Source organism: Notolepis coatsorum (assembly GCF_963971535.1).
Source record: "Notolepis coatsorum genome assembly, chromosome: 2".
Classification (NCBI taxonomy): Eukaryota; Metazoa; Chordata; class Actinopteri; order Aulopiformes; family Paralepididae; genus Notolepis; species Notolepis coatsorum.
In genome coordinates, this window is record NC_140166.1 from 176604823 (window position 1) to 176619231 (window position 14409).

General features: G+C 41.7%; 1 protein-coding gene across 1 annotated transcript in view; it reads left to right on the plus strand.

The window, feature by feature from the left end:
- Positions 1 to 13600, plus strand: part of chd1l (chromodomain helicase DNA binding protein 1-like) — a 65322-nt gene extending 51722 nt beyond the window's left edge. The window contains exons 19-24 of the mRNA XM_084308399.1: positions 3867 to 3937; positions 6682 to 6796; positions 8276 to 8384; positions 10130 to 10376; positions 12893 to 12976; positions 13415 to 13600. Coding sequence (XP_084164525.1) covers positions 3867 to 3937; positions 6682 to 6796; positions 8276 to 8384; positions 10130 to 10376; positions 12893 to 12976; positions 13415 to 13537 — 749 coding nt within the window. The 3' untranslated portion in view covers positions 13538 to 13600. The remainder of the gene's footprint in view (positions 1 to 3866; positions 3938 to 6681; positions 6797 to 8275; positions 8385 to 10129; positions 10377 to 12892; positions 12977 to 13414) is intronic.
- The last annotated feature ends 809 nt before the right edge of the window (positions 13601 to 14409 follow it).

The window sequence follows — 14409 nt, forward strand, 5'->3', positions numbered from 1 at the left end:
GGTACAATACAGTACGGCTCAATACACACAATTGTTAAGGGATGCAGACCAGAGAGACTTTCATCTTGTTTACATCAGGGTCCCCTATTTACAATTCATAATGACATTTATGACATACACGACATACAGATATATATTATGACATACAGATATAAAGTAGTTACATTTATGACATACAAGATATACATATATACAATAATAATAATAATAGATCAAATGTATCCCCAAAAGTCCGTAACCTGGTGCGAGGGATGGAGAGGAGACCTAGATCAGAGGATCGTAGGTTCTGGGATGGAGTGTGCTGGTGGAGGAGATCAGACAGGTATTGGGGGCCGAGGGCATGGAGGGACTTGTAGGTGAGGAGCAGGAGTTTGAAGGTGATGCGGAACTTGACTGGGAGCCAGTGGAGGTGGATGAGGGTGAGGGTGATGTGCTGCCAGGGCTTGATGTGAGTGAGAACCCTGGCAGCTGAGTTCTGAACTCCGTTACAGTAGTCCAACCGGGAGGTGATGAATGAGTGGATCAGGGTCTCAGCCACAGAGTCTGAGAGTGAGGGTCGGAGACAGGAGATGTTTTTGAGGTGGTAGAAGGCAGACTTGGTGACGGATTTGATGTGGGAGTGAAATTAAAGTGTGGAGTCAAGGGTGACGCCCAGGTTACGGACTTCGAGAGACGGGGAGATGGAACAGCCGTCAACGTGGAGGAGGAGATCTCCAACCTTCCCGAGCAGTGCCTTGGGGGCCACAACCATGAGCTCTGTCTTTTTGCTGTTGAGTTTCAGTAATTTGGTTGACATCCAGGTTTTTATGGCGTGGAGGCAGTTGACTACAGACTGTGGGGGGAGCTGGGAGGATGGTGAGGTGCTGATAATATAGAGCTGAGTATCATCAGCATAACAATGAAAGTTGAGTCCGTAGTGATGTATAATCTGACCGAGGGGAGTATGTAAATGGTGAATAGTAGGGGACCCAGCACGGAGCCTTGGGGGACACCGTGGTTGACTGGGGCCGGGGGGAGGATGAGCCGCTGACGCTGACAAACTGAGATCTATTTGTGAGATATGAATGAAACCAAGACAGAGCTGTACCGGTGATGCCAAGGTTGTCGGAGAGGCATTTGAGGAGGACTGAGTGGGATATTGTATCGAACGCCGCGGAGAGGTCGAGAAGGATGAGGAGGCTGATGTGTCCGGAGTCTGCAGCAAGGAGGAGGTCATTAGTGATCTTGATGAGGGCGGTCTCTGTGCTGTGATGTGCTCGGTAGGCTGACTGAAGGGGTTCGTAGAGCTCATGGTTGGACATATGTTGATGAAGCTGGGCGGCGACTGCCCTTTCCAAGGTTTTACTTAGGAAAGGAAGGTTAGAGATCGGCCGGTAGTTGTCCAGCACCTCAGGGTCCAGACCAGGCTTCTTTAGGATGGGAGTGATGGAGGCGGTTTTGAAACGGGAGGGAACTATTCCAGATGACAGAGAGGAGTTGATGATGTCCGTTATGATGGGGCAGAGGGTAGGAAGGCAGGCCTTGACCAGCACCGTAGGCATGGGGTCGAGGGAGCAGGTGGAAGCTTTGGCTCTGGTAACCAGCTTCATGACCACTACATACAGTACTGTTTAACAGATCCTAAAAGAAAATATATACATTCGAGGGGGAAGAAACTGTACATTAGGAAGCCTACTGGCAACATCACCTCCTGGTTTGGGAATAGCACTGCACAAGACCGTAGCAGACTACAAAGAGTGACACGTTCAGCCGAACGCACAATTGGAGGGGGGCTTCCCACCCTCCAGAACATTTACAACAAGCGGTGCAGGGGGAAGGCTAAGAGAATTATTAAGGACTCGAGCCACCCGAACAACTGCCTCTTTGAACTGCTGCGGTCAGGCAAGCGATACCGGAGTCTTAAGGCGAGCACAGAAAGACTCAGAAGAAGCTTCTATCCCCAGGCCATCAGGCTGCTAAACGAACAATAAACACTATGCAACAACCATCAAATGCACACAGCACACACACCCACACGCACGCACACACTCACTTAAACAAACAACACACTGCAGCACCCACTCTCCACACTTTAGATCACACAAACACACTTTATATTTATTGATAAAGGATTTGCACTACAACTCGTACACCTACTGTAAATTGTACCTAAATTGCACTTCATCCCATTTCTGCCTTGCACTATATAGTATTGTATATTAGTACACCGCATAGTATTGTATATTATATGGTAACTCAGTTACGTCTATTCTGCATCGAACATTGTACATATGTCTATACTGAACACTGTGACCTCATTTTTTTACTTCTAATTTACATGCTATACTATGTTATTCTATTTCATACTTATCTTGTCTTGCACAGTCTCTGGAGCGTAACAGTAAGAAGCATTTTGTATAAAAGTATTCTGTACTTCTGTATGACCACTATTAAAGAAACTTGAAACTTGGGTTGGGGGGGGGGGGGGGGGTTGGACATTTACGGGGGCCAGTTTCGAATGGCAGCCTCCCGCAGGTGCTCTTTGAGGGCGGTTTTGAAGGTGGGTAGGGAATCACATTATTTTACGGCTGTGGGTAGGTCGTTCCACATTGTTGTGGCATAATTGCGAAACGTGTTTAGTCCCTTGTTTGAGCCGAATCTGGGTTGAACATGATTTACGATGAGAAACGCTCATGTCCCACAAGCTCTCTTACTTCATAATTATTATATTATGTCCATGGGTGGTGGAAGAAGTACGCTTACCGTAACTTAAGTAAAAGTAGAAATACCCAGTTAAAATACTACTATGGTAAAAGTCCATTCAAAATACTACTTATGTAAAAATAAAGTATTTGGTATTGAATGTACTTAAGTATCAAAAGTAGAAGTACACATTCTACATGATGTTTGTGTATTCCAGTGCTTGGGAGCGTTCAAGCTTTGAACCATTGACCTCTAAATGTCATGGTAAAGTGGTATGTGGTGCAGTCATGCTGCTCTGATTAAAGGTTATGTTAAAGTGGTATGTGGTCCAGTTATGCTGCTCTGATTACGTCCTATTGAAGTTGGCAGGCTTCAAATTTGAAAGTGCATCATCTTTTTTTATGCCATGGTATGTGTATATATATACAAAATGTCTTTCTCAAAAGTATCTCAGTACTTGAGTATAAATCCTTAGTTACTTTCACTGCATGTCTGTTTGATTGATTGATTGATTGAAAACGTTATTAACAGATTGCAGAATGGGTACAATACAGTACAGCTCAATACACACAATTGTTAAGGGGATGCAGACCAGAGAAAGACTTTCGTCTTGTTTACATCAGGGTCCCCCATTTTCAATTCATCAGGACATATTATGACATACATGACATACAGATAGTCAGTACTGCTACATCTATACATTTATGACATACCAGATTTGCAAATACAGTACTGTTTGTGATACAGAAGGAGTCAGGAAAAGGGAGTATATACATTTGACGTAGAAACTGTACATTGGAGGAGGTTGGGTGGGGGGGGTTGGGTACACTGGGATATTGACAACCATACTGGGTAATCTACATTGGAGGTGGTTGGGGGGGGGGGGGGGGGGGCACACTGTATAAACAAGCAAAACTGTACATTGAGGGGGGGGGGGGGGGAGACACTGTACAAACAAACAAAATTGTACATTGGACTATTGACAAAACCATACTAGGTAAATGACTGTACATTGGAGGGGGTTGGGTTAGGATATTTACAGGGGCCAGTGTTGAATTGCAGTCTGTCTCTTGGCTGAGGTTCAACCTCAACACTGCTGACTGTTGATATGTAGCCCTTTACATTTTAAGGTCACGATTCAATTTATTTTTTTAATAATTTCTTTATTTTATCATTTGCTTCAGACTTGGACCTTGGGAATGTGCTCCTCTTCCCCATAGACGACAAACAGTCCAGACTGGATGGCCAGGACCAGGTGCGTTGGTGCCGTCTTTAGTAGAGGCCCACATTACATTACACAAACACATGTATGACTAAACCCTATAAATCCACCACTATTTCACAATAAATGTCATTAAAGTATGAGAAGGAAATAAAAAGGACGGCTGAAGCTTGATTTGTATCTTCTGCCTGTGTGAAGCCTCAGGTTGTCGACTTCCAGTGAAAATTACTTAACCTTGAACCGAGAGCAACGGTTGTGATTGGAGGATCAGGAAAAGAGGGCTGGTTTTGGGATAGGTCAATCGCCATGTACAGACATCTGATGAGCACGTACTATACATAGCTGCTGTGTCAGAGTCCTAAGTGGATCAAATGGATGCAAACAGGACTGGGAGGTATATAGAATATGAAGGTGTGCCATCATAAATCCATGCAAAGATAATAAGGTATGGATCTTTACTATACCGTCATCCACCACGATATATATACATGTTGTAAAAAAGCATTTAAGTATTTGACTAGTATTTTTAGTATAAAGAAACGGTATATTTGTTTTTGTTTTAGACTTCTATTTTCTATCATTTTTAGTACGGTTTTATTTATTTTTTGTACTTTGTATATTTATAATTAAAAACAAGAGCTGCCCCTCGGTGTAATCTTCGAGATTAAATAGAGATGGAATTCATGCATTTTTAAAAGGTTAATGAAAATAGAATTTTTTTTATGAAATAGCACCATGACAATAACAATTGTATTACAACATGATGATATAAAATATCTGTCATATCACATTGTAATTTGTACTGGAAAACTGAATACTTTCAAATACCGTTATATTGTCAAAACGTCATACTGATGTCTTAGCTGTGATTAATCAGAGGGTCTGTACAGGGGTATATTTACAGTACACATGGCAATTCCGCACATCCTGTACGAGGCAATAAGTCCCAACGCTACAAATATACAATATACAACTAAAGAACAACCTAAATACAATGAGGTACAAAAATGAAAACTTGCAAAAATGAGGTATGCATGTAGTGCAAATCTTTTTAATAAATAGATAAAATGTGGTGTAGTGTTAAAGTGTCTAAACTAAAGTGAGTGTTAAAGTGAATGTGTGCATGTGGATGTGTTTCCCAAACTCTGGGTCGCGACCCAAAATGGGTCGCGGACCCGTTTTTATTGGGTCGCCAATATGAAAAATTTAATAAAAAAAAAACATTAAAAATAAATCTTTTTATTTATTTTTTTTATAAAAAAGCTGTAGATCTGTTGATTCAGTTGGGCACCACATACTTATGTGAATCTGGGTTTTCTACTCTAGCATACCTGAAAAACAAATACAGAAACGGACTAAATGCTCAGCATGACCTCAGCCAAGCCCAGAATAGATCTGCTGGTTGAAAACTTCAACCAGCCACATACCTCTCATTAGATTTCATTGTGCCATAGATGAAATATTATACCCCTTCTAGCATGATGTCAGGTCAGTAGAATTTTTAAATAAGTCAGTACAAATTAATCAGAATGTTGCTCAATGTTGGGGTTTAAGGTTGAGGGACGGAGGGAGTGAGAAAAGGGGGTGAGAAATAGAAATGATAGTAGAACATGTTTGTTCATTTAAAAGTGTTACAAAATTGTATGTACATATCTTATGAGGTGAGCAACTTAACATTACACTCTGATTATTGCTGTGATGTACTTTTATAATTAAATAAATACATTTCATATACATTTGAAATTCATGGTTTATTGTGTTCTTTATCAGTAGTTTATGTATGTTAATGGCAATAAAAAAAATACATGCCGAGTCAGCCAGCCGCTTCTTTTCACCTGACAGCGAGGACTCTCACTGGGTGAGCGTAACGCGTGGGAGGCTCACACTACTTCCCCCAGTTCCCTTCCTCGTTGAGCAGGCACCCCGACCGACCTGTAGGAGTCGCTGTTTACAACGACCAGGATACACACCCCACCGGCTTCCCACCCTCTAACACTGCCAATTGTGTTAGTATGGACGACCGACCAAGCCGGAGGTACCGCTGAAGGCTGGATTCGATACCAGTGTCTCTGCGGTGGTAGGCAGGCGCTTAGTCCGCTGCGCTACCCAGCCGCCCATGTTATGGCAATTCATGATGTAAGTTTGGGTCCCGGGGAAACACAAAATTTCTCTTTTGGGTCTCGAGCTGAAAAAGTTTGGGAACCCCTGGTGTAGATGAATGGGTTGATGTTACATAGTCATTGAGCATCCTGATGGCCTGGGGATAGAATCTCCTTCTGAGTCTCTGTACTGGCCATGAGACTGTAGCGCTTACCTGACCGCAGTGGTACAAAGAGGCAGTTGTTTGGGTGACTAGAGTCTTTGGTTATTCTCTTAGCCTTGGCCCTGCAACGCTTGGTGTAAATGTCCTGGAGAGTGGGAAGCCCACCTCCAATTGTGCGTTCGGCTGATCGAGCCACTCTCTGCAGTCTGCTGCGGTCATGTGCGGTGCTATTCCCAAACCAGGAGGTGATGTTACCAGTCAGTATGTTATCTATTGTGCATGAGTAGAAGTTCTTAATGATCTTCTGACTCACTTTGAACTTCCTTAGGCGCCTAAGGAAGTTAGAGGCACTGCCGTGCCTTCTTCATTACACTGTCAATGTGTGTGGTCCATGTCAAGTCCTCGGATATGTGGACACCGAGGTAATTGAAACTGTTCACTCTCTCGACCGGTGCCCCTTGTTTACCTTGATGTTACGAAGGTGGTGATTGATGGCTATCTCCTCTCACCTCAGTTGGCCCTGGTCGTGGCACAGCAGCGGGACAAAGGCAACAGCCTCTCTGGAATCCTTCTCACTGCTCTGGAGGAAGGCCTTAAGAAGATCTATGTAGCTGCAAAGAAGAATAAAGGTATGATCACGCATTTAATGTCAAGAAAACAGACCCCGAACTGATCAGCCAGGCCAAGCATATCCGGTACCGGCAATGTCACTCACTCACTCACTCACTCACTCACTCACTCACTCACTCACTCACTCACTCACTCACTCACTCACTCACTCACTCACTCACTCACTCACTCACTCACTCACTCACTCACTCTTAGCCACTCACTCACTCACTCACTCTTAGCCACTCACTCACTCACTCTTAGCCACTCACTCACTCACTCACTCATAGCCACTCACGCATGCACTCACTCACTCACTCTTAGCCACTCACTCTTAGCCACTCAATCACTCATAGCCACTCACGCACGCATGCACTCACTCACTCACTCACTCACTCACTCACTCACTCACTCACTCACTCTTAGCCACTCACTCACTCACTCACTCACTCACTCACTCACTCACTCACTCACTCACTCACTCTTAGCCACTCACTCACTCACTCACTCTTAGCCACTCACTCACTCACTCACTCTTAGCCACTCACTCACTCACTCACTCTTAGCCACTCACGCACACATGTACTCAACTCACTCACTCACTCACTCACTCACTCACTCACTCACTCACTCACTCTCTCACTCACTCACTCTTAGCCACTCACTCTTAGCCACTCACTCACTCACTCACTCACTCACTCACTCACTCACTCACTCACTCACTCACTCACTCACTCACTCACTGTTAGCCACTCACTCTTAGCCACTCACTCACTCACTCACTCACGGTTAACCACTCACTCACGGTTAACCACTCACTCACGGTTAACCACTCACTCACGGTTAGCCACTCACTCAGGGTTAGCCACTCACTCAGGGTTAGCCACTCACTCAGGGTTAGCCACTCACTCAGGGTTAGCCACTCACTCAGGGTTAGCCACTCACTCACGGTTAGCCACTCACTACGGTACACTACACTAGGGTACTACGACTATGCTTGCACCTCATGGTACCAAAGCACCGCATGATTAATTTACAATCTCATTTCCCTTTCTGTCTTCTATAACGCAATAAGAATATAAGCGTTTTTCTTTATTTTATTTTGGAACGAATCGGGGACAGGATATGTTCGAGGACAGATTACTTAATTCAGGGACTGTCCCTGAAAATTGGCCTATATTTCTTCATTCAAACTTTGGTGGATGTTTATCACACTCATGTCATACATACATTTGACAATTTAAGGCTTTGTTTCCAGGGGCTTTAAGTATCTAAGTTTGCATAATGATCCCAATCTTATCCTATCATTATCCTAGTGATTATTCCACGGATAAACCAAAGATTTTGATTTGAGACTGATAAACGAAGTAACCCCCCTTAAAACAAAAGAAAGATGAGCTGTTCTTTTGAACGGCTCTTGGAAAGGAATAGAGCCAAAGGATCTGTCTCCCTTCAAAGAGCCGTAATTCCCATCACTACTCTGTGTCCTTGTTTGACAGCAAGTGTACACCTCCCGCGCATCGGGCACTCCACCAGAGGCTTCAACTGGTACGGCACAGAGAGACTCATCAGAAAACACCTGACATCCAGGGGCGTCCCCACTTCCATGTATCCTTCAAGACGGCCTGAAATGACCACTAGTAGTAGACACGAGTCAAATGCTAGTAAATCATGGTTGTGGCTGGTGAGACTTGTCAGTTCTACTAGCCCACTCTTCAGGTAGCCAACTGAAACATTAAAAACATTTAATTGGGTGGTGAAAGTCTGAATCCACTTGCAACGGTGGCCAGTTGATGCAGAAGTCACTTTCATGCACTTTTCAGGTGATGGAGGTCTGTAAAAATTATTAATAAAGTTATCTGAAGGTTAAAATGTATGATACCCATTATTAATAAAGTTATCTGAAGGTTAAAATGTATGATACCCATTATTAATAGTTATCTGAAGGTTAAAATGTATGATACCCATTATTAATAAAGTTATCTGAAGGTTAAAATGTATGATACCCATTATTAATAAAGTTATCTGAAGGTTAAAATGTATGATACCCATTATTAATAGTTATCTGAAGGTTAAAATGTATGATACCCATTATTAATAAAGTTATCTGAAGGTTAAAATGTATGATACCAATTATTAATAGTTATCTGAAGGTTCAAATGTATGATACCCATTATTAATAAAGTTATCTGAAGGTTAAAATGTATGATACCCATTATTAATAAAGTTATCTGAAGGTTAAAATGTATGATACCCATTATTAATAAAGTTATCTAAAGTTAAAATGTATGATACCCATTATTAATAAAGTTATCTGAAGGTTCAAATGTATGATACCCATTATTAATAAAGTTATCTGACGGTTAAAATGTATGATACCCATTATTAATAAAGTTATCTGATGGTTAAAATGTATGATACCCATTATTAATAAAGTTATCTGACGGTTAAAATGTATGATACCCATTATTAATAAAGTTATCTGATGGTTAAAATGTATGATACCCATTATTAATAAAGTTATCTAAAGGTTGAAATGTATGATACCCATTATTAATAAAGTTATCTGAAGGTTAAAATGTATGATACCCATTATTAATAAAGTTATCTGAAGGTTAAAATGTATGATACCCATTATTAATAAAGTTATCTGAAGGTTCAAATGTATGATACCCATTATTAATAAAGTTATCTGAAGGTTAAAATGTATGATACCCATTATTAATAAAGTTATCTGAAGGGTAAAATGTATGATACCCATTATTAATAAAGTTATCTGAAGGTTAAAATGTATGATACCCATTATTAATAAAGTTATCTGAAGGTTCAAATGTATGATACCCATTATTAATAAAGTTATCTGAAGGTTAAAATGTATGATACCCATTATTAATAAAGTTATCTGAAGGGTAAAATGTATGATACCGGGCGCCCCAGTGGCGAACCACATAACGCGCTGAGTCGCGGCACGGCCGACCCGGGTTCGATTCCCAGACCCGTCGTTATTTGCCGAATGTCTTCCCCCCACTCGGTCTCCCGTTCCTCTTCTCTCTCTCTCTACTGGACTGCCCAGTAGTAAAAAGCGATAAACGCCAAAAAAAATCTTTAAAAAATGTATGATACCCATTATTAATAAAGTTATATGAAGGTAAAATGTATGATACCCATTATTAATAGTTATCTGAAGGTTCAAATGTATGATACCCATTATTAATAAAGTTATCTGAAGGTTAAAATGTATGATACCCATTATTAATAGTTATCTGAAGGTTCAAATGTATGATACCCATTATGAATGAAGTTATCTCGAGGTTTTATTTTAGAGTTTTTTTTTGCCTTAACTAAACTGATAGATATTACTACAGTCGGTCTGCCAAGCGTACAACTCCAGCTACACCCCAAGCGTCCACCTCCCAGGCGTCAACGTCTGCATCATCCCCATTACCACTGTCTCCGGGGTCAGACAGCCAGAGTCCAGGCTCCTCCAGTCCCACCAGCGCCCACAGCCCGGCTGAGCTCCCAGGCTTCATGAGGGGAGTCCACGCGTTCTTCTACAACCTGGCTGCGTCGGAGAGGAAGAGGCTGGCACGCTACCTCGTCACATATCCTTTCAGACAGAGACAGGGCTTAGGTGCTGTAGGTGGATACAGGCTTCCCCACCGGTCATGTAATATTGGGAATATCATTGAGTTGTATTCCAGATAGGCAAAGTCGGGGAATGTCATCGATTTTGTGGTGAAGTCATTGTAATATCATATATATATATATTCTTTTTAATTCTTTTTACATATGGGTCATTTTACTGGAATCTATCATAATTGAATGCACTGCTTATAGAAAGGTATGGCAGGTTTGCTGCACACAAAAACACATAGTTCAACACAAGAAAATATACACTACCATTCAAAAGTTTGGGGTCACTTAGAAATGTCCTTATTTTTTAAAGAAAATCACTGTTTTTTTCAATGAAGATAACATTAAATATAATCTGAAATACACTCTATACATTTTTAATGTGGTAAATGACTATTCTAGCTGCAAACGTCTGGTTTTTAATGGAATATCTACATACAGTAGGTGTATAGAGGCCCATTTCCAGCAACAATCACTCCAGTGTTCTAATGGTACATTGTGTTTGCTAATCGCGTTAGAAAGCGAATGGATGATTCGAAAAACCTTGAAAACCCTTGTGCAATTACGTTAGCACAGCTGAAAATGGGTTTGCTGGTTAGAGAAGCTATAAAACTGGCCTTCCTTTGAGCTAGTTGAGTATCTGGAGCATCCCATTTGTGGGTTCGATTATACTCTCAAAATGTCCAGAAAAAGAGAACTTTCATATGAAACTCGACAATCTATTCTTGTTCTTAGAAATTAAGGCTATTCCATGTGAGAAATTGCCAAGAAACTGAACATCTCCTACAACAGTGTGTACTACTCCCTTCAGAGAACAGCACAAACGGGCTCTAATCAGAGTAGAAAGAGAAGTGGCAGGCCCCAGTGCACAACTGAGCAAAGAAGACAAGTACATTAGAGTTTCTAGTTTGACAAATAGACGCCTTACAGGTCCTGAACTGGCAGCTTCATTAAATGGTACCCGCAAAACGCCTGTGTCAACGTCTACAGTGAAGAGGTGACTCTGGGATGCTGGCCTTCTAGGCAGAGTGGCAAAGAAAAAGCCATATCTGAGACTGGCCAATAAAAGGAAAAGATTAATATGGTCAAAAGAACAGACATTGGACAGAGGAAGATTGGAAAAAAGTGTTATGGACAGACAAATCGGTGTTTGGATCACACAGAAGAACATTTGTGAGACGCAGAACAAGTGAAAAGATGCTGGAAGGGTGCCTGACACCATCTGTAATGTGATGGTCTGGGGCTGCTTTGGTGCTGGTAAAGTGGGAGATTTGTACAAGATAAAAGGTGTTTTGAATAAGGAAGGCTATCACTCAATTTTGCAACACCATGCCATACCCTGTGGACAGTGCTTGGTTGGAACCAATTTCCTCCTACAACAGGACAATGACTCAAAGCACACCTCCAAATTATGCAAGAACTATTTAGGGAAGAAGCAGGCAGCTGGTATTCTGTCTGTAATGGAGCGACCAGCGCAGTCGCCAGATCTCAACCCCATTGAGCTGTTGTGGGAGCAGCTTGACCGTATGGTACGCAAGAAGGCACTTCAAGCCAATCCAACTTGTGGGAGGTGCTTCAGGAAGCGTGGGGTGAAATTTCTTCAGATTCCCTCAACAAATTAACAGCTAGAATGCTAAAGGTCTGCATTGCTGTAATTGCTGCAAAGGGAGCATTCTTTAACGAAAGCAAAGTTTGAAGGACAAAATTATTATTTCAAAATAAAAATCATTATTTCTAACCAAGCTGCTCTTGACTATATTTTCTATTCATTTTGCAACTAATTTTATAAATAAAAGTGTGAGTTTTCATGGAAAACCTGAAATTGTCTGGGTGACCCCAAACTTTTGAACGGTAGTGTATACCGTAATTCCTCTAATAGTAACCGGGTCTCAAATACAAGCCGGGTCTCTATTAATGGCCGGGTGTGCTCTTGAGCTAAGCAATTATAAGCCGGCCTCCTAATACAAGCCAGGTTACTAATATACTGAGCTGCATACTGAGCTAGTTACTTGATTTCACTTTGAAAACGTTGAAATGACCAGTGACCACCTGTAATTGCACTGTTTACTATTTCATACAGTACTTGGTTTCAATAAAAGAACCCAGTACATTTTACTGGGTTCAAACTGACACAAAATGTTGATTTATTCATTATGATCCGTTTGAAAATTTGAAATATAGGCCTCCCTCTTATACAGGCCTCCTCCTAATACAAGCCTGGTACCCGCTACAGTTGAAACAAATACAAGCCGGGGTTACTATTAGAGGAATTACGGTATATGTTTTTAAGTCCTACAATTCTACTTTAGAACTAAACTTGGCTGACTAAAAACCCATGTAGAATATGAAATACAAGAACCTGTGTTTTCTCACTCATATATTAAGTTAGAAAATCACAGATGGAAATCACGCAGTGGAAGCTCTGTTGATTCCAACCCGTATTTATTGACTATAATGTTGTCACAGCTCCTTAACTGCAGTGTACTTATGACGGCGATGAAGAGGAGATCATGAGTCCAGAGGTCACTCACATTGTTGCAGAGGTGGAGGACGCGGTCCACACGCAGGTCAATATTCTTCAATGTACTATTCCCATGATTCCAACATACTTTTCCTCATGTACTGCATTTCCTTTTTTTTTTGTCTTTTTTTTTTCTTTTCACAAATATTCAACTCAAAATACATCCATGCTCGTACAGATATCCTGCTATAGAACTCTCCCTTGCTCCTCAGTGCCGAACACTCCCACCTGACCAAAACAAAAGACGGAAAATAACTAAATATATAATAATAATAATATTTGCAAATAAACATGCAGGATAACAAATGTACATTCCAAATTACACACATCAATGCATAAACACTCCAATAAACTGAACTCACTCTTGCTAATTTCGCCAAAGTTGCCTACTGCAGCTTTAATGAGTGTTGCTTTTGTTATGATGTGGGTACTGATGTCTTGATCATATAACTTTCATCTCTGTTTGTCATCGTGTCGTCTATAGGAGCTCCAGTGTCTGGCAAGGCAGTATCCTCAGGCAGTCTTCACTCAGAAGGCTTGGCTGGAGTCCTGTTTTTCCAAACAACACAACGTCAACACTGCACCATTTCTGCATCTGTTCAGATGATCAGCATATTTAATTTACTCATCTGATGGATTGATTCAGGAAAATAAAGTACTCACTACTCTTCACCTTGTTTGTGTGTGTGTGTGTGTGTGTGTGTGTGTGTGTGTGTGTGTGTGTGTTTTTATAGGCTATACCCTAAGTATGTTTATAGCACAATTTAAATATAACTAGTGTGCAACCCCATGTGCTTCACAGAATTTAGATTTGAAACGGTTACTGTAAATATATAAAATGATGAAAGTATAAATACATATTATATTAAAATGCCAGAAAAGCCAATACAGGTATATCACCTCTGTATTGTATTATGCTATTGAAATAAGTATGCCATTTGGTTTGGAGTTCTTGTACACAAAACTGTGTTTGATAGCCATAACTGCCAATGTTTTGCATCTACTAAAAGACTTAAAGGCGAAATGCACATAATTTCAGAATTCATACATGTCGGGTGGCTGGGTGGCGCAGCCGACTAAGCGCTCGTCACCAACGCGAGAGACACTGGTATCGAATCCGGCTGTCAGCGTTGCCTCCGGCTTGGCCAGCCGTCATACTGGCTCAATTGGCAGAGTCAGCGGGAGGGAAGCCGGTGGGGTGGTATTCTGGTCGTTGTAAACAGCGACTCCTACAGGTCGGTCAGGGCGCCTGCACAGCGAGGGAGGGAGATGGTGAGGGTAGTGTGACCTCCCACACGTTACACCTCACCAATGAGAGTCCGCGCTGGCAGGTGAAAAGATGCTGCTGGCTGGGCTGTCTCCTATGTCTCGGGGGAAGCATCTGATAGACTTCAGGGCTCCCTAGACAGACCAGTGGGGGGCACATGTGAGCAACGACTAGGAAGAGGAGGGGGGAATTGGCATAACGACTAAAATTGG